General features: G+C 41.7%; 1 protein-coding gene across 2 annotated transcripts; it reads right to left on the bottom strand.

Moving 5' to 3' along the window:
* Positions 1–795: 795 nt before the first annotated feature.
* Positions 796–20,573, bottom strand: MKRN1 (makorin ring finger protein 1). 2 transcript variants are annotated; one of them, XM_054167642.1, is made up of 8 exons: positions 20,293–20,573; positions 12,855–12,983; positions 10,312–10,532; positions 4,809–5,035; positions 4,156–4,370; positions 3,369–3,479; positions 2,814–2,952; positions 796–2,398 (listed from the first exon to the last, which is right to left on the bottom strand). In XM_054167642.1, exons 1-8 carry the CDS (start codon positions 20,463–20,465, stop codon positions 2,186–2,188), a joined length of 1,428 nt encoding a protein of 475 aa, XP_054023617.1. In that variant the 5' UTR covers positions 20,466–20,573; the 3' UTR covers positions 796–2,185. The 2 variants fall into 2 exon arrangements, with proteins under 2 accessions (XP_054023617.1, XP_054023618.1); XM_054167643.1 differs by lacking the exon at positions 20,293–20,573 and adding an exon at positions 18,680–18,699.
* Positions 20,574–22,324: the final 1,751 nt, after the last annotated feature.

A 22,324-nucleotide genomic window follows, 5' to 3' on the forward strand; every position in this document is an offset into this window, starting at 1 on the left:
ATGGAAAGCTGATGAATGTGCTCTGGCAGGTAGGCTTTAATACTTTTTGTCATCTTAACAGAACATACCATTGTTAAACGTAGGTTTGAATGCACTTTCCATTAGGATGCTAACAACTGAAGTTCACTATGCAGGAGAAGAAAGGCTAGTTCTATTTCAAAACCCTTCATTTTCACCTGTTTCTCCCTAGACCAGTTTTAAATGTCATTTGCTCATTGCATTAATCTTTTCCTTCCTTCTGTACTTGCCAAAACAAAAAACAACCAAAGATGGGTTTAGACTGTTCAGTTAAACTTCTTAGTCATATTCCTCAGTATCTGAACATATTTCTAGTAGTTCACTTCCCGCTTGATCTATTTCTTCAGAAGAATGCTTCTTTCTGAATACACATAGGCTTAAAGCAGCTCAGGAACTGGCCTATGGCAATGCTTAGATATGCTGTCCACACAGCATGATTACAGGAAACTATCAATAGAACATTACTGCAACTGACTTTGTGCAGGACAAGTAAAATTTACACCATGGTGCCTAACTTTAAAGAAAGCAAACCATGTATGCTCCCACTCATGGCCCAGTCTGCTTGATCAGTTGAATTGTCTCAGCTGTCTGTTCAGGTATTCCTTATGTTACAGGCTCTTTCCTGGAATGGTTAACACCAAATTAAAATTCTGTATTAGTATGACACAACTCTTCAGGAGTGAAGTGATCTAAGTGCTGTTATATTTACAGAAACACAGAAAATCAAGCTGCAAAAAAGAACCTTACAACTGAAAAAAAGAACAGACATACTTGTTTCATTTTTTTGGTTTTTTTTTATTTGGGAAAAGTGCTTCTTACAAAAGGCAGCTGCAAAACAATACGTTATAGACCTCAGAACAATTTCTCATTCCATTTAAAAGTGAAAGGAGAGGCAGTCTAGGGGACAAGAGCAGCAGGAGAACAGATCACGGGGCATCCACGAGTCAATAAAAAACAGCAATAACAACGCAAGGTTAAAATTCCTGTGCTGGGGCTTTGGTGGCAAAGTAATTTTCTCAATGCAAATTACAGCCAGAAATTGCATGACTGCCTTTGTAAGCAGTAACTCACATAATCTGAACAGCTTTACCAGGCAACACAACTGCACAGCTCAGATGCCGAGAGGCACACGTACCTCAAGCCAGCAGAGAGGCAAAGTGATTTCCTAGAGAAGCTCACAGCTTACATGGTTACACCAGGTTCTAAAACTTACAGAGCAATAAAGCTAAAGGGGCCTCTCTGGTGTTCCTCTGACCCCGCCTTGGCTAACCGGATTTCTGCTCCTGGACAACCCTAATCATACATATGAAAGAGAGCTGGTGTACTAGGGAGGGCCGTCTATTAAGTTAAGCAATAGTTAAGATCAGTGCCACAGACCGGGCTGAGACCACTAAACCAGTTTCATGTCCAATTGGAGGCTAGATTTCATGCACCAAGAGGGGATGAAAGATGGTTTTGTTATTTTTAACTTACACAGAGTCTCCCCATCCTTGAGGTCCAACTCTACATTTATCTGTATATACACATAGAGAGTTCTCCTTTCACAATGACATTTTCCTTTCATGCTAAACACAGTAAAAACCCAGAACGTTCACACCTGGTTCTGGTTACACAGTAGTAATAGTAATGTGCAAGTAAACAAGAGACCAAAATCACAAATGAAGACGTGTACATGAGGGGGCTGGAACAGAGCTGATGCCAGAAATAGAGCGTTTGTATCCGGCCCAAATCAGAAATATTGGTACAAAGACAGAAAATAGGCCATCAGCCAATTTACATCCCCACTGCATGGCCACTGCTCATTTTTGTATCTGGGCTCTTCAAAATGAGTGTGGAAGTCCTGTAAACACTTTAACCCTGGAAGTGGGTGAACTCTGTTGGGTACACAGATGAAGCAACAAACCTAAGCTAACTGTTTGACAGTTAAATTCATTTTTACAAAAACTAACATTTTAAAGATTTATTTTTTTGTTATTTGTTTAAACAGAGGAAAAACAACACTCCTGGGGTGGGAGGGGATGGGAAGAGACAGACCCTGGGTAAAAGTTATTACAACAGCACCTGGAATTGATTGGCCTGCCTAGGAGAACACAGGCACTGCCACAACACCACAGGTAATAGCTACTGCCTGAAGCCAAGACAACAGTCCACACTCCACTGACAGGTGCTATAGATCCAAGTCATAATAATCTTCCAGCTCATCATGAAACAAGTCCCACTCATCCTCAGAATCCGTTAGCTCATCATCACCACCTGCTGCCAACAGCATAAGCAACATCTCACCAAGCTCAAAGGTCACTACCTCATCCTCATCGGTCTCAAATGGATCACCGTTCTCTCGCTCCTCAATGAACTCCCAGAAACGATTCCTCCGCTGGGCCTGCAAGTGGAACACAAGCATTTCCCCAAGTGACTGAGTGGTACAGGCAGGAATCTTCTTGAAAGCTTACAAGATTCAGTCTCCAGTGTACTTTTCTGACATGCAAGAAATCATGTTTCACAGTGATACTGACACCTCCAGTAGAATTTACCCTTACACTCCCCTACTGATGTTACCCAACATTTCTATTTCAGTATGGTGGTGTAGTAGGAAAGAGTTTTTAATTCACTCTTTCCCTCTTGGCCTCCAGCATTCATGTTTCAGATCACCTCTTTCAAATTCATCACATCAGAGGTCTATCAGAAGTAAGAACAAGTGTCACCATTTCCCTGCCCTCTTCTCAAGGCAACTGATTTAATGCACACCCCTCTCGTGCTCTTCCTGCATAGAGAAAACAAAAACCAGCAGCACTGACCCGGTATCTACTTGAAGTTCCCACTTTGGGTCTCTGTGGCTCCTCTCGGCGACCATCAGGATAGGCATGTTTGTAAAAGCAGTTCCCTCCAAAAGGGCAGCTCCCACGGCCCTCATCAAAGTACCTGCATGGCTTGTTGCTGGAAAGGAAAATATCACAGCCCTTACTCATAGCAGACCCCAAACATCCTTCAGAACTGCATTTCACTGTAGTCCAAAAGGATCTTGGTGTCAGTCAACACCTGCACACAGAAGTGACGTATCACAGGGCGGGGGTCAATGCATGCAGAGACACCGATGGCTCACGGTGTACAAGCTTGTACTACCTTATGGCTACACCTCCAGCATGTTGCATATAGAAGAGGAGGACTGAGGTCAAAAAGACATAGGAACAACTTTATTAACTGTGGTTACATGCATCTATGGGCAGATAGGGAAGGATGCCCATGTGGTAGTGGAAAGGAGTTGTGAGAGGGCTTTACATCAACATCCTTATTCTCCAGGTGTGCCCTTTTGTCTGCAGTCTCAACCTGACAAAAGGCTGCAGTGCTCATACCTCATTGCCTCCTTGTATTTCTGAATGAGTTTCTGCTTCTCTTCCTTCTCCTCCACCCAGTACTCACTTGGAATGACAAAATTAGATGTGATCCGACATTCTGGGCAGGACCTGGGGAATGAACAGACTGTGCTGCAAAATTCCATGTTACAGGGTGCTCCCTCTCGTAACAAGTCATGGCCTATATCCATCTTTAAAGATTTATGGTATCTGTACACTTGCTCTGTGAGCTTTTCAATCTAGATTCACTCTTACATGAGTATAACCTAAGCTCCTCTTCAAGAAGTCAATGGAAATGGCAGCTAGTCAGCTTGTCTCAGAAAAGCTTGACAAAAACACTTCACACAGACTCCTTTTTCTTTAGAATTCAATAAATTTATTTTGGTTTGATTGCTGTATTTATTTGAATGGAACTTTTAATTTGAGAAATGGCTTGTCAGCTGCTTAGTAACTAGAGCAGTGATTAATTAAGAGACATACATTCTGAACTGGTTAGTCTGTTTCCAGATTCCTGGCTGAGTATCCAAGACATCAATGGTAACCATTGGACAACATGCTACCAAATAAAAGTTTTCTACCATTAGCTGAGTTAAGCAAATTTAACCCATATTAACCAAATCAGAGTGTAAATGCTATCCCTAATGATTATTTCACTTCCAAACTGAAGTTAGTATGCATTAAATGCAGTCTCCGTGCAGTCTGCATCTGGAAGTCTGTTGCAGATTGTCAGGTGTTACTAAGTTCTTCCATAGTAACAAAGCACAATCAAAATGGGAAAGTGCCTCACTTGATAATCTTGCTCTCAAATTGTTTAGCACTCCTCCACTTGCGGATGCACTTGAGACAGTAAGTGTGGCTGCAGTTGGAGAGGATCCCAAAGCGTCGCTCACTAGGATTAGCCTTCTCATACACCACCTCCATGCATATCCCGCACACCATGTCTTTACTACGCTGGACGGCAAATGAAAGCTCCATGTCCTTCTCATGAGCTTCTATGCAAGACTGAAATGGAGAGACAAAGAAAACAACTACAGAGACAACTGTCATGTGGTGAACTCTAGGCAGCTGTTTTGCATAATGAAGGGAGCGCCACAAAGCTGAAAAATCTTTAAAAACAAAAATGGGGAAATAATCCATTTGGAGTTCAAATTCCTTTCTTCAGACATTGCTTTTAAACATGGAAAAAGCAATCTAAAAGACCATTTCTACTAGGCAAAGAACAAAGCTTTAAGTATCTTTAAGCAGACTACTCTCCTCGCACAGGTAAGGAAACACAAAGGCTTTTTTGAGTATGGCCCTGACAGGAAACAGTCCAGTCTACAACAGGAGTTTCATTCATTGTGTGCACCTTCAAATGAAAGGGAATTAGTGACAAGTGATTGTGGGGAGCTAGGAAGCAATAACTTAAAGCTGTTTAACACCAGATAGCTGTTTGCTTACCTTTATGTGCTGGGATCTCTGTGCAGCATCAATCGGATGCAAGACCTGCAGTCCACACATGTCGCACACATCCCCGTGGATATACACGCAGTTTTCCCCATAACGACATTCTCCTACTGCAGCGTAGGGGCAAAGCTCCTTCTTTATCTCCACATCTGCTTGCTGCTTTTCGTACTCTTCCTCAATCACCATTTCCTGCAAGGGTGCTTCAGCACAGGAAGGAGCAGCTGGAAATAAAATTATGGAGAGTAAGCAATGCGTTCAGATTTAGAATACTGGAAACAAAGATGTTGTTTTAATACAAAGTAATCTTTGAGTAACTGTGTTCAAGTTATCAGAAGAGAATAGTAAAAACAACCAAGGCTCATTTCAGTCCAATTTTCACACCAACCACCTGAACTAGAAGTTGTTTTCCCACTCAAGAATGCACAAAGCTAAAGCAATCACAGTGTCAGTGGTCAGATTCAGATCCACTTATGGGCTAAAACCAGAAAAATCCTACCAGTCCTCAGCAGCTTCAGTATATTTTTATGCAAGTTCTCTTTTAGCAACAATCAAACAAGTTCACAAATCTCTCACTACTTTGAGAATCAATTTGACATCACCTCAGGTTAACAGACTTTTTCCCAGAAATTACACAGCTGAAGCAAGTTGCATCCAGCATAACAAGCCATTAGTATGGAAACACCACACCAGCAGTTCCTGGTGTGCAGGTTAATTGGCATGTTGTTGTTCTGCCTGAACAACAGGCTTTCACTTCTACACTCCCAGGCATCCCTATGAATGACACAAAAGCTGTGCCTATGCCTCTTGTCAAACTCGCTCTGTTCTACATACATGCCAAAAACCTACTGAAATTCAGGGTATTTTCATCGCATTCTAAGCTATAATCTCTAGAGATGCCTTCCAAGCCCTGACATTCTATGGTTCTATGATAATTCCCTTACCTAATTCTAAAAAAAAATAAATAAAAAGCTGGAAATGGTCTCATTTCCCTTCCCCACTTACACAGCTGGTGCTTAACATTTGTCCCTGTACCTCTTGAGTGGATATATGTTTATCTGGGTCACCACAAGCCAAACAGCCTTTTGAGACTATTAGGGAAGTAGGATGATAAACTAAGTTACAAGACAGCAGCAGTCAGCTTGAAACTGAAGATACAATAAATGCAGAATACTCAGAATAAATACCAAGAACAACAGTAGTTGAACTTCATTTACATAACCAGTAGCTGTTGCAGCCCTAACAAGTCATCCATGCTACAATAAAGTGTAAAGTTTATAAGCCTTTTTAGCACTAGATTGAGAAACTATGCCAAAACTATCAAAGGCATACCTGGATCAGTATAAATAAATTACTGACTCCTCAAAAAGGACCAGAGGGTCAACATTTGCAGTTTTCATCCCCTTGGAGCTCAGAGACACCATAAACATATATCAGACTCTGCTTTTAGACACAGAGGGAAAGAATCACCAGGTCCCTGAAAGCTCACTATTTGGGGGATAAGTAAATATTGAAGATGAGTGTAGAAAAATACTAGCTCTCAAAATAAGGTCAAGGGTGCTTCTTGAACCATCCCTGTCCCACTGGTCTTGAGTAAGATTGCTGGCTGGCTATAAACACTCTTCAAAAGAAAGTGAGTGACATAGTAACAAGTCAGCAGTCAAGCTCTTTATATTTCAGTAACAGATTCCCAGTCAAAAAAATCATTACCTCTTAAATTCTATTGAGACAGCACCAAGAAAAGTAACCATACACTAGACTCTACCTATGCATTTCAGTAGCCTAGTGTAATATAAAAATGTGTACTTATTAACTGAAATCCCCCCTCCAGTGTGGAATCCATGGTCTCCAAAATAGGTAACAAAATCCACAGCCACCAGTCAATTTTTATTCCCTTGACTCTACTAATTTTTTGCAATGTTTTTTCTAGTTTATGTTGTTACAGATTTTTTATCTGGTTGACTCACATGACTGGACATCTTGTTTGACCCCTACCAAGAAAGGAAAGTTTAGCAGATCCTAGTATGGATGGACAGAAGCCTACTACTAGACAGACAAGTGCAGCTGAGTCTCACAGGAATCAAATGATATGGTACTACTTTTAACAGGGCTGGCAAGATGATCTTTGCTTAAGGCAATCCTATATCCCTGGAAAAGGCTTACTGTAAAAGAAGAGGCACATCTGAAGCTTCTCTTAACAGAAAAATTTTCCAAAGTCACTTGCAGTCCTCTCAAGGATAGCTTTTGTAAAAAATCCCAAACAATTAAAAAACCAAAATCCAGACCAAAACAAACTCACTTATTACTTGAGGCTGGGAATAAAGGGTCTTACACCTCCAGAGAGAGACCCAGAAGCTCATTTCTTTACTATGCTAGTCCACAAGAGAGCAGAGCTTCACATGTTGGCCACTGGAATGTGCTGCCCAGGGAGGCGGTGGAGTCACCACCCCTGGAGGTGTTCAAGAGGGGATTGGACGTGGCACTTGAAGCCATGGTTTAGATAGTCATGAGGTGCTGGGTGACAGGTTGGACTTGATGATCTCTGAGGTATTTTTCCAACCTTATTGATTCTGTGAGTCTATGAAAAGAAGTAGAGTTGTTACTTACACCACCAGAACTACGTAGGTCAACAAGGACAGTACACAGTACAGCTACTAAACTCCAGCCCCAGCCCAGTCCACACCACCATCCTTGCACACACACAAAAAAGTACAACCAGTTCTTTGTGACTAAATGTTTAGATAATAAGATAGAGCTATGAATGTCATTCTTTCATAATGGCTCTGGATACTTCTACAGTATGAGAGGGTGGGATAGGGAAAAAACATGCTCAAAGTGACAGTTCTCCAGTCTTCTGCACTGTTCTAACACTTCCCCTCTGCAAGAGCTCTATTTCTATGAAATAAACATCCAACTAGTATTCCCACCTCTGAATAACTGCTTCCATAACCTAAAGCCCTATATGCCCATCTGCTGCACTCACTGTATGTGCTACAGTTTTGCTTCTCTTTTAAAACAAGATTAGAGAAACTCGCATGGTTCCACATCCACTCTGGAACAATGTTTACACTGTTTTCAGAATCACCACTCTCCAGCAGGTGGACCCCATCCCTACCGTCTCACTGCCCCTTTTAGTCAACAAAGTTAAACACATACCAGTGGGAAAAAAAAAAAGTTCATTACCATCAATTCACACTCCTTCTGCCTTCACTCTAGCACATACTTTGTAGCATCAAATATATACATTTTGTAGCAGCAGGAAACAGTCACCCAGTTCAGAGGGTTTCTTGTATTCTGGCTTTCTACTCTTCCTCAATTATTTCAGAACATCTGAACAGCAGCAGAATAGGGTAATAAAGTTCATCTGTACATCAAACAAGTAAACGTCTGAAGAACCATTCCTATTTTCCTTGCTAGGCCCTGAGGTCATCTTCAAGATAGCAGGTTTAGTCCCAGTCAGAGAATCATCTGCATTAGCAGAATGTTTTGTCTCATAGAAGATGAGCATCACAGCCCCAAGCTATGCATGCTTAAACTGCCAACCCTGAATCTTTGGCATTTCTAACGCGATTTAAAACACACAAGCTTCTAGCTAATCTTGAGAAATAGGTTCCATTTTAAAGATTCCAAGTACCTGTACCTTTCTCTCCAGGCATTCGGTAAGAATGGTGGGTAAGGCTTTAGTGTGGCACAGACTGCGCCTATCTTTGCCATCACTACAGCATGGTCTTCATTTTTATAGCTCCATAAAAACAGTGGCTTTGGAGAAGCAGTTTTTAAATGCAGCTTTTAAATAGTCACCACAGGAATTAACATCACACAGCACTGCTCAGAAACAACTCTGTATGTTTGTACATCAAGTTTCAAAGGATACAAAGGAGACTTTTGAACAAAATTCAGTTTCCATGAAAAATAAACCTGATTCTCTAGGAAAATGAACTGCTTCAGTAAAACTTAGTGAGTTAAAGGCATCATGCTCTTATGACTCAGCACCCGCTCTCCTATAAAGAACAGATGTATTTAAAAAGACCTTTGCTAAAACTAGCAATTAATTGATTCCAAAAGAGGGCCACCCAGCCATCAAGGGACTACAACCCACAAAAAGAGGCTGAGGAAATGGATTTGTTCAGCTTGAGAAGTGATCTTATTGCCATCTTCAACTACATGGAAAAAATAAAACAGAGCCATACTGTTGCAGTTGTGCTCAGGACATGGGACAGAAGGCTACCTGATGCAGGGATGAAAAGTTTAAAAAAGATTTAAAAAAACACATAGTAGGAAAGAGTTTTCCCTTGAGAAAGAAGTCAAACACTGCAAAGGTTGCCCGGAGGTTATGTGGTTTTGGACATCTCTGAGGATACAGATTAAACCAAATAAAGCCCCTGGCAACCTGTCATAGCTGACCTTGCTTTGAGCAGGAAATGAACTAGATGAAATCTAGAGGTCTCTTTCAACCTAAATGATTCTATTTTGATTAAAAGACTGAAAAATGGATTCTTTGTCTCAGCAATCTCAGAAACTGTATCTTTTATGACAGCAAGATGACACATTAACAGGCAGAAGACAAGGTTTTCATTCCTTTGGACTATACTCAAGTTACAGACCAAACAATTCCACAATCAGACTTCTCAACAACACTAGCAAAATATTAATGTTGCTCAACCGTTCCCTTCTTCATGCCTTCTTAGATCAGAGCAGGCTCCAGCAGCACCCTGTTATGTTGAGAAGCGGATTCCTCTTTTCAACTCAAGAGAGTATGAGCAGTGCTGTGGAGACGAGGTGTAAAGTCTGAGCACTGTATGACACAGCTTCAGAGTCCTCCGGACACAAGGTGTCCACCTTGGATTCAACTATTTCACGACCATAAGCCTTTGGTTTGGGCAGCCAAATACCAGAAATTATGCTAAATACATTTGGCCCAGTCTTCACCTACATTTTAAAGCCTTTGTGCTATCTTTCCCCACAAAAAGCAGATGGCAAGTACACCACTTAGAGAGTCTGGTGCCATATGACGACACTTCTCAATCTCCATGAGAGCTGTCATAGTATTGGAAAGTCAAGTGTCAGAAAGGTAACTAGAAAACCTGTTTTTCAGCCCCTAGTCTGAACTGCAATTGGATTCATGAAAGCAACCATGAGGCTTCAATTCTTTCTACAGGAGTATGTACCTCCACTGGAAAAAACCCAAAACAACCAACCCCAAGACAAACAAGAGAGCAGATTATCTTTTCATAGCAGTGATACTAATTGCATCACCACAATTTTCTTTTCCCATCAAAACTGAAAAAGTTCATTTCAAAGGAGACTCTGCAAAGGAGACTCTATTCAGAGCCGTAACGAGAGGAAGCTAGTTACACAGACTGTCTTTATACCTGGTTTCAGAACATTAGGATACAGCAGTAGTAACTGGCATAGAAAGGTCCAACTATTCTCATCAAAAAATTAAAATATATACCATTGACCCAAGACAGAAATTTACTGCTCTCCCATATCAGCTTACCACGTCCACAATATGGCTGCCCAGGGACAAACTCTACAGCATTCACCCAGTCTTCAGCACCCACTCCCGCAGCCGCCAGATCTGCACTTTCATCTTCTATCTCAGCAATAATTTCTTCAACTGTTTCAGGGAGTAATGCGAAGTCTGAGGATACTGAAGGATACATTTTCGCTTCTGGATTCACATCAGTCACTTCTTCCTGTTCCTTGGTATGTTCATATCTAAAAAATTGTAACACATGATGTCAACTCCTCCCAAAAAGCACCTCCATAAAGCAGCCCAAGGTATTAAAAATAACTGATTGAGAAGCATGTACCCAGAAGGAGGATGTAGAAATGGCTTGGAAGAGAAAGCCACTAATGATCCTTTACAGAGACATGCTTCCAGTTGTCTGGCCTGTCAGCACTACTTCAGAAAACAGAAGGTACTCCATGATTTTGGCAGAAACAGTAGTATACAGTTTCTGCTTAATGCACATAGAATGAACTTCAATTTGTCCAAAACTGGTCAAATGCCTATTGTGCATGTATTACTATACATATATTACTGAATGAGATAAATTAGTGCATCCAGCTTTCCAAAGAAATACTAAGGGCAGTTGCTGCTGCCTTCAGCTACCCTGTGGAAAGCCATGGGAAAGATGTGTGGATAATCAAAACTTCACGGGACAACACCACCTTGGGCAACCTGACGTAAGCTGGTTCTACCTTTAGCACAGCTCCAGAGATCCTTACTATCATAACTCATTCTTCTTTCTGTGTCTTGCCTCAGTCAAATTTTATGTTGAATTTTAGTTATTTCCAATGCCTCTTTCAACTTGCTGTGGAAAATGATGCCCAGAACACTTTGATCCCAGCTACTCACAACAATCAGGAAAGCAGTATTTCACTCAAAAACCTGTCTTGAGCAATTCCTGAAAATAAATTACAGGTGTATCTTTGAAGTCTCAGTATTTGCTGACTAATTTCAAGGACAAAGAGAGGGAATTTTTGGAGATCATACAGAACTTTTAAGCAATTGTGATTCATTTATCTTGTGTCAGATTGAAAGCAAAGTGCCACAGTTCTTGCATATTAAAGAGATGCTCCCAAGTCAATGTCAGCTTTGGTATCCTAAGGTAGCTATGATGCACAAATGTCAAAAAGCCTTCAGACCCCTATTAACAACCTTCTTCAAAGCAGTATGCATGCACCCTAGGGGGTGTACAAGGCAATCCACTGGGGTACAGAAGAAAATAGTAGGACTTCTTGTCTTTTCTCCTAAACAGCAAGCTGTTTTACTAATATTCAGCAAACAGATTAACAGTGGTGTCCTCATTCGGTCCATATGTTAGAGGAGGGTCCCATACATAGTCTAAGTGAGGTGTCCTGAAGGAGCAGTGGGTGTTCCATCATGCAGTGGAGTTGGCAGTGGTTCCATCAGTTGTTCATTCAATTTTAGCATATTTCAACACACTGCACTTAGTTTGTGACCAATTGTGATTGACAGGTTATATTACCCTGTTTCATATAAATGAACTCTGACAAAACTAGGAAGAGGCTTAAAAAGTTTCTGGCAAATAAACTTTGGACAGAACACAACAGTGACAACGTGTGCACATGCAAACAAGAAGAAAATGTCAGAACTAACACTTCTACTCATACTACAAGCTCTTCATAAAGTAGTAGTATATAAAGGTATGTATTTGTTACAGAGTGTGCTAAATTTCTTTTTTTACTGATGGGGTGCACAACCAGAAACCTGGACACCACTCATCTCCATGATTGAGAAAGCAACATTGGCAGAGAGTACGGAGAGGCCTATTTTTTGTTATCTTTCTTATACATAATAACCATATTAAATATGAAAAATAAAGCTATGAACAAACATATGAAGTCATGATGCAAATATGTACTCATGCATTAGATCTGCAACAAGACAAAATGTTAAAACTAATAAATGTTAATGAAGTGAACTTAAGATGATACAAACATTCTAAGACTTTCTAAAGCTAGGAATGCAGTTGTGTCCTTCCTTCACACTTCTCTTTTCAGTAACTTCAGGGGTATAGGTTAAGCCACACTATGTTTCTGTAATGTACCTTTTGTACAAGCAATATTTTACAATCCAGAAGTAATTCTAGTTACTTCTCAAAAATGGCACTTCAAGTATCAGAGTAGCAATTCCTGAAGAGACATATGCAGTGTGATCGCTTACCAAATGCCATCCACCAGTTCAGCTAGTTTGAATGGAGTCTCAGATTTCAATGAATTCACATACTCCTGTTATTAATAAACAAACAAAAGAAAGCCCACACCCTGACAACTAGTATTTTTACAAAAAACAGTTCTCTTCTTGCCTCTGCCATTTATTTCCACAGCAAAGCAAACACTACAGTATTTTGCAAGAGGAGGAGTTTGCGAAAAGAAGCTATTTTCATCACTTTAGGAAGCTGCAATGGAAGAGGAAAACACTTCAATACTTATTGTATTTCTGTCAACTCTTTACACAGGGTTTCAGAGTGAAATTACTACCCTACATGATCATCAAAAGCATTTCTTTACCTGCAATGATCCCCATAAGCACAGCATCCTCGCTGGTAGTACCTGCACACCATAGCAGACTGACTAGTGGAGAGGTCATGAGAGTAGCGACAGTTGTCTCCTTCCTTGCAAACTCCATGCATGAAGTATCTATGAGAGAGAAGATTACAGTGAATTAAGGGGAAGCACTAAAGCTGTAAACAAAATATTTGGAGGATGAGATGTTCTAGAAATCATGCTATCCTGATTAAAGAACATCACTAATAACTCATGGTTACAACATTCTAGTATAAACATACAAACAAAAACATCTGAGTAAAGATGGCACAGTTAGGGACCTGCATTTACAAGCGCCTGAAAAAGTCTGCAAAGCAAGGCTTATCTTGGGCTGTAAAACAGAGAGGAAGGCATCCTGGGCAAAACAGATGGGGACAAAGTTTTACTTGTAGTTCCTGTGTGCTCTGACAAGCCCATTGCTGAATCAAAAGTCTCAATCAGCCACACCTTAAACAGCTTTCCTGAGGTCTCACATGTATTTTGAATTTGTAAATAGTTAGATCAGAAGTTACTTCCTCTCCAAGAATGCAAAACATTTTTCTGATGGATAATTACATCTGACAACACACACATCAGTCCTTGCCATAAAAGGCAAATAATCAGCAGAAGTGCCCTGCTTGATACTGTGCTGCCTGCCTTGAAAGAATGAGGCAGTTTCAAAGCTTTTGAGTGCAGTTTTATTGAGCTTTAACACGTCGACTCGAAGGTTAATTGAGCATCCTCAAATTCAACTATTAAAGAAAATTAAAAGAGTGATTTTTCCAGTTAGTTTAGATGTTAACCTAGAAGACATAAGCCTCTTTAAATGGAAAGCACCCTACCCAGACTCAATATGCTCTCATCAAATTTGCATTTTCAGTTGTGATTTTAAGTACGTCTTTCACAATTAACATAGACGTACTAACCAAGGAAAACAAACCAATCCAAACAATAAAGAAAATTAAAATAATAATTAAAAAATAAACCCAGATCAAAACAAACAAAAAACCAAACCCCAACAACTATGCAAGAATAGAATCCAACGAATTTACCAACAGATCCATTTATAAAGAGAGCACTGGCTCCAGATATCAAGTAATTTGCAAATTCTGAACTGGTTGGAAATAGGAAGACCTGGTAAATGAGAACATTTGTTACAAATTCCTTGCTTGCCTATAAAATACATTTGAGGGAAGACTGAGAGGTAGATTACACCCTTTTAAACCTATCTAGCTGCTTGGAAGGGGCAGTCCTGGCCTCCTCCTGTTACACACTTTCACCACTATTCTTTCCTACTAGCACACCTAACATAGCCAGAAGAACCAGATCCTCTAACCAGCTGACTGCACAGCCACACAGCAGTAGGAACAGCACAGAAGGATCATCTTTCTGCAGCCCAAACTAAAAGGACAATAGCTCTTCACAAAACAGCACATTAAAGTCAATATTCCTTGAACTTCAAAGTGTGAAGTTGTTTTGCATGAACTCCTGCACAGGTACTTAGTCTGCCTGATTTTTAAGAAGTTAGATAAAACAAACTGGAGAATTCAACAAATTACATAACACCTACATTTGTAATCCAGTACTAGGGATCTGTTAAAACCAGAGGTGAGCCTTAGGAGGGCTGACAATTCTCCATGAGCAAAACTATTCAAGGTACCAAGAACAACCAACCAACAACTGACACCATCAGGCTGCAACATACACTACTCACTTCTGTCACCTGTCTGTAGCCATGTAGGACCACATTTTAGCTGATTACTACATCAAAATAAGTGGTATAAGGCCAAGACGAGGCTCTGTAACATTCTCCCCAGAGAGAGGAGTACCTTAGTCACATTTGCCAGATGGTTGCACAAACAGCTAAGCTAGCACACACCAGAAACAGCGTGTTGCAACAACATAACAAAAACCTCCACACTCCATACACAGAACTCTCCACCATGAACTAAAAAAGGGCAAAAAAAAACCCCAAAATCCAATCATCAAAACCACCCACCACCTACTCGCACACCAACACACACCACAACTCATTCACAAGCAAATTCATCTCAAAGGGAACAAAAAAAAGTTACAAAACCTCAACAATCCAGGAGTGGGACCAGAACATAACTGGAATTTCTGGCTTGTTTTTAAGAGACAGGAGTCACATCAATAGGGTTACAAAAAATTATAATCAAGTTTACTAACTGTTTGTTCTTATCCCCACCCTCTGCTTATTTCCACACAACATTGCTTTCCCCATGTGTTGGGACATGCAACTTCACAGCCACCTGCTGACTCAGACTCAGGAAATGGCTTCAGATATAACCTGACATTCCTTTTGCCACCCCCATGGTTATTTTCAATCTAGATCAGATCGCCACGCCACTGCTTAAGCCAACCAAGCACTGGGACACAACTTCAGCTGAAATAAGTGACTAAGAAAAAAGAAGCACAGCCTGAAAAGCGAGGACTTGCTCAACGTAACTTATCCTAAATACATGTGCCTCAAAATCAGGCTCTCACACTGCTTGTTAGAGAACATAGAGCTTCACATCCCTTTCCTTCTTTACCAGCTCATGTTAGAAAATCATCTGCAAATACAGATTCTGTACAGCTCTGAAAAGTTGTCACAATGAACTTCGTCAAGATAGCAGGCTATAAAGGGGAAAAAAAGAAGAAGAAAAAAAACCACAACAAAACCAACAAAAAAACCCACAAACCCAACCACACAAGAAAACCCCCCAAATCCCAACCCCACAACCCTGAAACACAAGCTTAATTTAATTCACACGTCACTTCTAAAAGCCTGCAAGCCTACGCAACAAACTCGGTATCGTTTGAAAAAGAAGGCTGGGGTGGGAGGACTGAAAAATCTTTCTTTAAGGATTGCACCAGCTTTCCCCTCTCCCCTCCCACCAAGAAGAGATAAGATTTTTTTAAATTATTCTTTTTTTCAGTTTAAAGTCACAAAGAATTTAACATTCTACACATAAAATTGTGGCGTTCAGTTAAAATACGCTTTGGTGGAACATATGCTTCTGGTGAAAAGTAACAGAACTTCTGTTGGAGAGCATCTTTACACAGACAGCGTATTCAGTGTAACTGTAATTTGGTACAACAGCCATACCAGCCACTTGTTTCTGGTTACAGGAAAAAAGGATCCTTAAAACTGAGAAATACATGAGTTATATGCCTCACTCAGCGAGATGTAGAAGGATATTTGAAATTCACAGAGAACTGATGTAATTTTATCTGAATAAGCAAAACCACATCCAGACAAGTATATAACTGGATTTTCTCCCAGCTGCCTGTGATGCCGTCATCCATTTATTCTGCCAGCAGTGCTCTGTCTTCCTTATTATTCAGATAGGTGTGGTGAGGCTGCATAGGGAACCGGAACAAAGAACTCAATAGAGTCCAAACCCAGATCATCTCTCCAGTTTAGTTAATTGCATTACTGTACAAAACAGAAGTTGGTACCAACACCCAGAACGTAATAGTTATCTGCACTGACATTTTATCACAGAAAAACATTTTTTTGGAATCCTATGGAGAAAATGTTTGCCTAAGGCCACAAAGATAACGTTTTCTCCAATTCCCCAGAATTCCAACCACTGGAGATAGATTAGATGTTACAAATACTCCAATTAATAGAATTCTTAAAAGTTCCAATTTTATGCAGGTTTTTTATGGCCTTGAGTTCCATAACTTTGAAATATAATAAGCTACCAAAAGCTTTGCTTTCCACTTCTAGAATATTACTTCCCTTACCTGCCATAAGCTAGAGAAAACATATGTAATACCTTTATCAAAGACACTGCAGTGTTAAGCACACAATTGATTCTACAATCCTGAACATATACTAGCTTCTTCCAGGTGTTTCCTTCCATTACATTCACCCCTGTAATCCCGCTAGTGAAATCTATGCACAGTACTTTCCATAGCTTTTGAAGCTTGCACTGGGTTTGCTTACTCAGGTGTGGTTCGTTTTTCAGTTCAGGTCCACCTAATCCTGCTTTCAGGAACCTTGTTTTGTTTATTGAACGACTGGTTTCCTTAAATCAGAATGCCACACCCCGAAGAGACGTCCTTCAAAAAAAGTAAGGAGGTCATGACTGGAAGATGGGGAATCTCAGAATACATAGCCAGCTGCAGTCACTAGCTTCCTCAGGTACCGTACCGAGACTGAAAATTCCTAGAGAACAAGGCAGCAGGGAAAGGGGGGGACGACACTACTGTAGCACAGCACATGGACATTGAGTCATGTGAGTAGGTGATGAAATTCTATATGAGTTAGTAACCTTAAGAAAAAGATTTTTAAAAGGTAGGTCTTAATAGCATCTATCTCTTTGTCCATTCTTCTCCACAAGCTCCTTCAGCAAGAAGCAGTGGGGATCCAGAACAGAGTGCCTAATAAAAGGGCAATATAAGCAGGCTGCTAAGAGGTTTGCGCTCCACAGCCTATAACTAGTGCTGCACTGAACTAAGGAGGCATACTTTACCAATTCAGATTCTTCATTTTAGAAGGCTTATGAATACTGGATCTAGGTTTTCGGAAAGAAGAGCAAAGATACAAACATGTAGACAACTCTCAAAATACAACAATTGTTCCCTTTAGGTTTTATGTTGATACCAAGATAACAAGTGAAATATAATCTATTCATATCGACTTGATGACTTTATTATTCCGTGATGTGTGGAAAACACAAGGATCTAGAGTATGTCTTGGGGGAAACAAAAGTAAATTGGTGGCTAAACAACTGATCAAGAAAACCAAAACCAGAGAGAAACTCTGTAAGGATCGCCATTCTTTTTCTTATTTGAAATGTACCAGTAAGAAAAGAAACAGCATATTAAAAATAAAGTAGTTAAGAATTAGTTTTGTTCCCCTGAAAATTAAAATATTATAAATTATTACTACAAGAGCCTTGAAAACTGCTAAACCACAGATGGGGAAAAAAAGTTTCATCATATTTTAAAGAACATGATGAATTCCTATGTTTCACCCTGAGGCTGCTGAACTTCAGCATAATAAAACTCATTAGCCAATCAATTTATCACCTCAAGTATTCAAAAAGAAGCAGCAAGAAGTTATTTTACAAATTCTAAAACTTACAGATCTGGTAAAACAACAGTACTGCCTCACCAGCAATGAGATGCTAAGTCCTTACTTTGAAAGGACTACTGTGTTGCCCAAAAAGTTTTTCAGGCAGCATTTACTGTCATCCATATGGGAAGTCAAGTAAATAAAGTCCACAAACAAATAAAACCGTGCAGTGTTAACTCTAAAGAGAAACTACTCTACCTACTACATTAAAAACATGCATTTGGAAATGCATTTCTTCATCTCAGTTAAATTCTCCAGCTCACTTAGAAAGGTGAGACAAGATTTAATAGCAAGAAATATATCCTATTGAAACAAAAAATTATCATACATCCCCAGAAACTTGTCAGAATTGTTAATTTCACTTTAAAGCTCCTCTGCCTGTAACACAGCTGGTTCTGTAAAATAAACAGTAAGCAAACAATGGGATAACTAGAAGGATGTCAAAAAGAACAAAGAATTCAGAGACTCATTAGGTCCAAAGCTGAGATCTCGTTGTTTAAGCTCATACTAAAGCACATTAACTAACTTCCCACTAGTCCTGTATGTTTGCAAATAAATGCATTCATCAGACAGACTCACTGCATGATACATTAAAAAGACTCACTGCACTGCAGGATACTGATGAAATTGACTGCTTCTGTACTATGGCAGTCACTGTCATCAATAAATAGATTCATTGTGTCTGTTACTTGAGAACATCTATCTATATATATCTCACCAATCCATTTCATCTAATTGAGTCTTTCGATCTGCAGAAATTATGAGGCAATCTGTATAGAGGGAGCACTAACCTATACCCTTGCAGCTCACTTAAAAGCTGAGCTCAGCATTGTTCTCGGTCATTCCCTCATCACTGGCCTACGTTTAAGTGCCAAATATCAAACATTAACCCGGTTATTCGTAGGCAAAACTCTGCGTAGGCAGAAGTACTCAGAAAAAAACAAGAAACGGTGTTTCCCAAATGCGCCCGTTAACAGCACATTAAGCAAAATAAAGAGCGATCAACAGTTAACAGGAGTGCTTCAAATACTGCAGGGCATACTCGACAGCACAAAAGAGCCAACAAGCAAGCTCCCTGGGAAAGCCAAGCAACAATTCTTAATACTGCTACCTGAATCAGCAGTTGGCACAAAACATGATGAAGAGATATAGAGCTCACATCAGAATCTAGAGCCTCTTCTTTTCTGCTCACGGGATGTTCCTTTTTGCTTCCTTGTCTTGGAACGTATTTGCCCAAAAATATATCCAGGTTAAGTGTAATTTGAAATTTTATTTAAATTTTTAAAAAATCAAATAATAATGAAAAAAAATAATCAGGCGATGCCCCGTGATGCTAACCTCGGATTACCACTTGTTTTCATACAAATGGACTTAATGTGTTTCGATATTTACAAAGCTGGTTTCTAGTCCTTTCAGCCTGCAAACAGACCAGCAGTGTAATTTTCAAAGTAGTCCATCTGGCAAGCTTTACAACATGCAGTACTATTTGCATAATGCCATAGAAAAGATCTCAGATGTGCAATTTGAAGGAACACAGAAATGGAAAATGACGCAGCAAACAGAATCCTAACCTAATACAAGTAGCAGCACTCCTCACATTTTGCGGCTTGTCATGACTTATTCCCTTTCTCCAGTTTAATAAGCAGTTCGTGCTGTATCAGTTACGAACGCATATCCGGGTTTTATATTAATGGACAAGAACTCGAATCTTTTTGCATTTCCTGCTTTATTGCACTTTCTGGAACCTAGTTCAAAGACTTCTATTCTACAGTCTCTTTCACACCGATCACTGCAGGCGTATTTTCACACAAGCAATAGCAGCCCATGGCACCTCATAAAGAGCCAGCAACCCTTCCAAGTCCCCCAGCGCGGCAAAGGGACCGTAGCCACACGCCATTTGCACGGCTGAGCAGCAGGGAGCAGCCTCCCTTAAGGCCGGGGCAAAAGAAAGGCGCCTGTTCCTGGATTCAACTCCCGCAAGCTAGGCCCAGAGCGCCCTCGACGCCAGCCGGTACTTCCGGCCATGAGCCGCCACCGCCGCACTACATCCCCCACAAGCCCCGCCAGGGCGGCCGGTTTCCGCCCGGAGCCGCCGCAGGGCGCGGCGCGGCCGGGCCAGCTGCGCAGTTTGCCGCAGGCCTCCCCGCGGGCGCCGGGCGGGGCACAGCATGGCGGTGGGGGAGGGGGCGGTGCGGCCGCGCGCCTCGTGTACGTGACCGTGGGGGGAGGGGAGCGGCGCTGAGGGAAACGGCCGCGAAGTTGGGGGAAGGGCGACCGCGACCGCTTTCTCCCCCAACGCGCTTCACCCCAGCAGCTGCGGACAGCGCGTACCTGCAAGTGACCTGCTTGGTCCAGCCGCCTCCTCCGGGCCCTACGACGGGTGGCGGAACAGCTGTGAAGTCAAAAGCCGCCGCCGTCGCTCCCGCGGCCGCTGCGGCGGATGTTCCCAGGGCCGCGGCTGCGGCGGCGCCCGCCGTTGTTCCCAGAGCCACCGCCTCCGCCATTACTGTTTATCCCACACAGCGGCAGCACCGGAACTTCCGGAAGCACATTCTTCCGGCCGGGCAGACGGGGTGCAGCCGGGAGGCAGCGCAGCGGAGCGGGGCGGAGCGGTGACCGCGCGGCCGCGGGCAGCGCAGCGGCTGGGGCGCGCAGCAGCTCCGCCCCCTCCCTCTGGAGGGCCGAGTACCGCCCCCTGCTGAACGGCTGCTGCGATTGGTGGAGGGGAGCGTCCCTGAGGGAACGCGGAGGGAGCCGGCTGGGGGTCGCCGATAGGGTTGGCTCAGCGGCGGGAAACGGGCCTTGAAGCCCTGCAGAGAAGAACATGTAACGGCAAGGTGGCGCTGGCTCCTGTGGGGGAGGGGGGAAGCGAAACCTGCCAGTGGCGTCTCAAAAGCTCAGGCTGAAAACTGACTCTAGGCCACCAGAGAGTTCAGTGCTGCTAATTTGGGGTGAGAAACATGTCCTGCCACGCTAAATCCGGGTTGCGAAAGGCCTGGCCCGCATCGTGTCCTTGGCTTCCTGCTGCCCAAGAGGCAGTGACAAGCAGGGATGCAGGGGGCAAGGCGAAGATGGGAGTCTGCGTGCAATGTTTTTAAGAATTTGCCTATCTATTTGAAAATACACTTTTTAAAAACCAAACGTTCCTAAGCCATCAGTCCCTTCAGAAAATACCGGTGTTAAGCCTCCAGTCTAAAAGACGGTAGGACACCCTCCTAAGACGCTAGGACTGTAGGAAGTGCAATATAGAGGCCAGAAGAACTAAATCTGTTTTCAGGTTGCCTTGAAACAAGTTCTAAAGCACCCTTGACCTAAGGATTGAAATAATATGAATGCACTTGCTGGCATCTTCTGAAATATGCAGAGCAGTGACCTGGGCAGACAAGAACTCTGAAGTAATTTGAGGTGAAGCATACATTCTGATCTTAACAGACTTCAAACAAGGTAAATGTATGTGTGAGAATAAAGGATTACCAAAAGCTGAACTTCATAGGATGTGAGGGGCAGAGGTCAGGGCACAGAGACATTTGGATACAACCATGTTTTTTTGTATAAGACCAACCTTCATTCGAGATCAGGAGCTGGCATCAGATAAAGACCTTGACCCAGGTTCTGTGTGCAGCGCTGATAGGAGGAGCAGCAGCTGCCTCCCTCCTGAGATCAGCAGTGCAGTGATCAACGCCAGGTAGTTCATAAATTTGGTTCCATGAATCACTGCTACAGGAACACCAGGATGTTGAATGGAAAACAGTTGTGCAGATGAGGAAGACCTTTTCATGTTCATGTGAAGAAAATTATTTTCTGCACCTGATTCCCTCTTGAAGCATTTTTCATACAATGTTCAACACTGAAATTTGAGTTCAAAACCCACACCAGTCTTGGATTCTATGAAGCAGATGGTGAAAAAAAATTGCCTCATACTGGGGAAAAAAAGACAGTAAATACTTTATCACCAAGGCATTAAGATAATCTGGGATGTTGTTTTGGAATGGTGGTGAAGATCTGATAAAAGTGCCAGAATGTAAAACCTTTGAGGACAGGTTTGAACCACTAAAGACCAACTTCATCTGGCCTTTGTGCTGTCTCACATAGCAGCTGTTAAGACAGCTCCAGGCACTGTAGTTCACACAAAGGTAAGATAACAAAATTACTAACTGTTTGGTATTATTTGTATGTCCCTAATACATCTCCTAGACGTTGGCAGCCTAGAAGCAAGGTCCACAAGACAGAGACACCATTGTGTACATTCCAGCTCACAGAACTGCTGCAGGTTAATGGACTTTTAGAAATGGGGTACACAGGGAAATACTGTCTCAAGGCAGATGTACCAATGTGGCAAAGTTAACATGGAGCTTCTCATTTC

Source organism: Dryobates pubescens, chromosome 15 (genome assembly GCF_014839835.1).
Source record: "Dryobates pubescens isolate bDryPub1 chromosome 15, bDryPub1.pri, whole genome shotgun sequence".
NCBI lineage: Eukaryota > Metazoa > Chordata > Aves > Piciformes > Picidae > Dryobates > Dryobates pubescens.

Coding starts and splice junctions, on each gene's coding strand:
- MKRN1 (XM_054167642.1), bottom strand. CDS start 20,465: ATGGCGGAGGCGGTGGCTCTGGGAACAACGGCGGGCGCCGCCGCAGCC. Junction 4,371..4,808: donor AGAGATCCCAGCACATAAAG/GTAAGCAAACAG, acceptor TCTCCATTTCAG/TCTTGCATAGAAGCTCATGA. Junction 3,480..4,155: donor TTTGAGAGCAAGATTATCAA/GTGAGGCACTTT, acceptor TTCATTCCCCAG/GTCCTGCCCAGAATGTCGGA.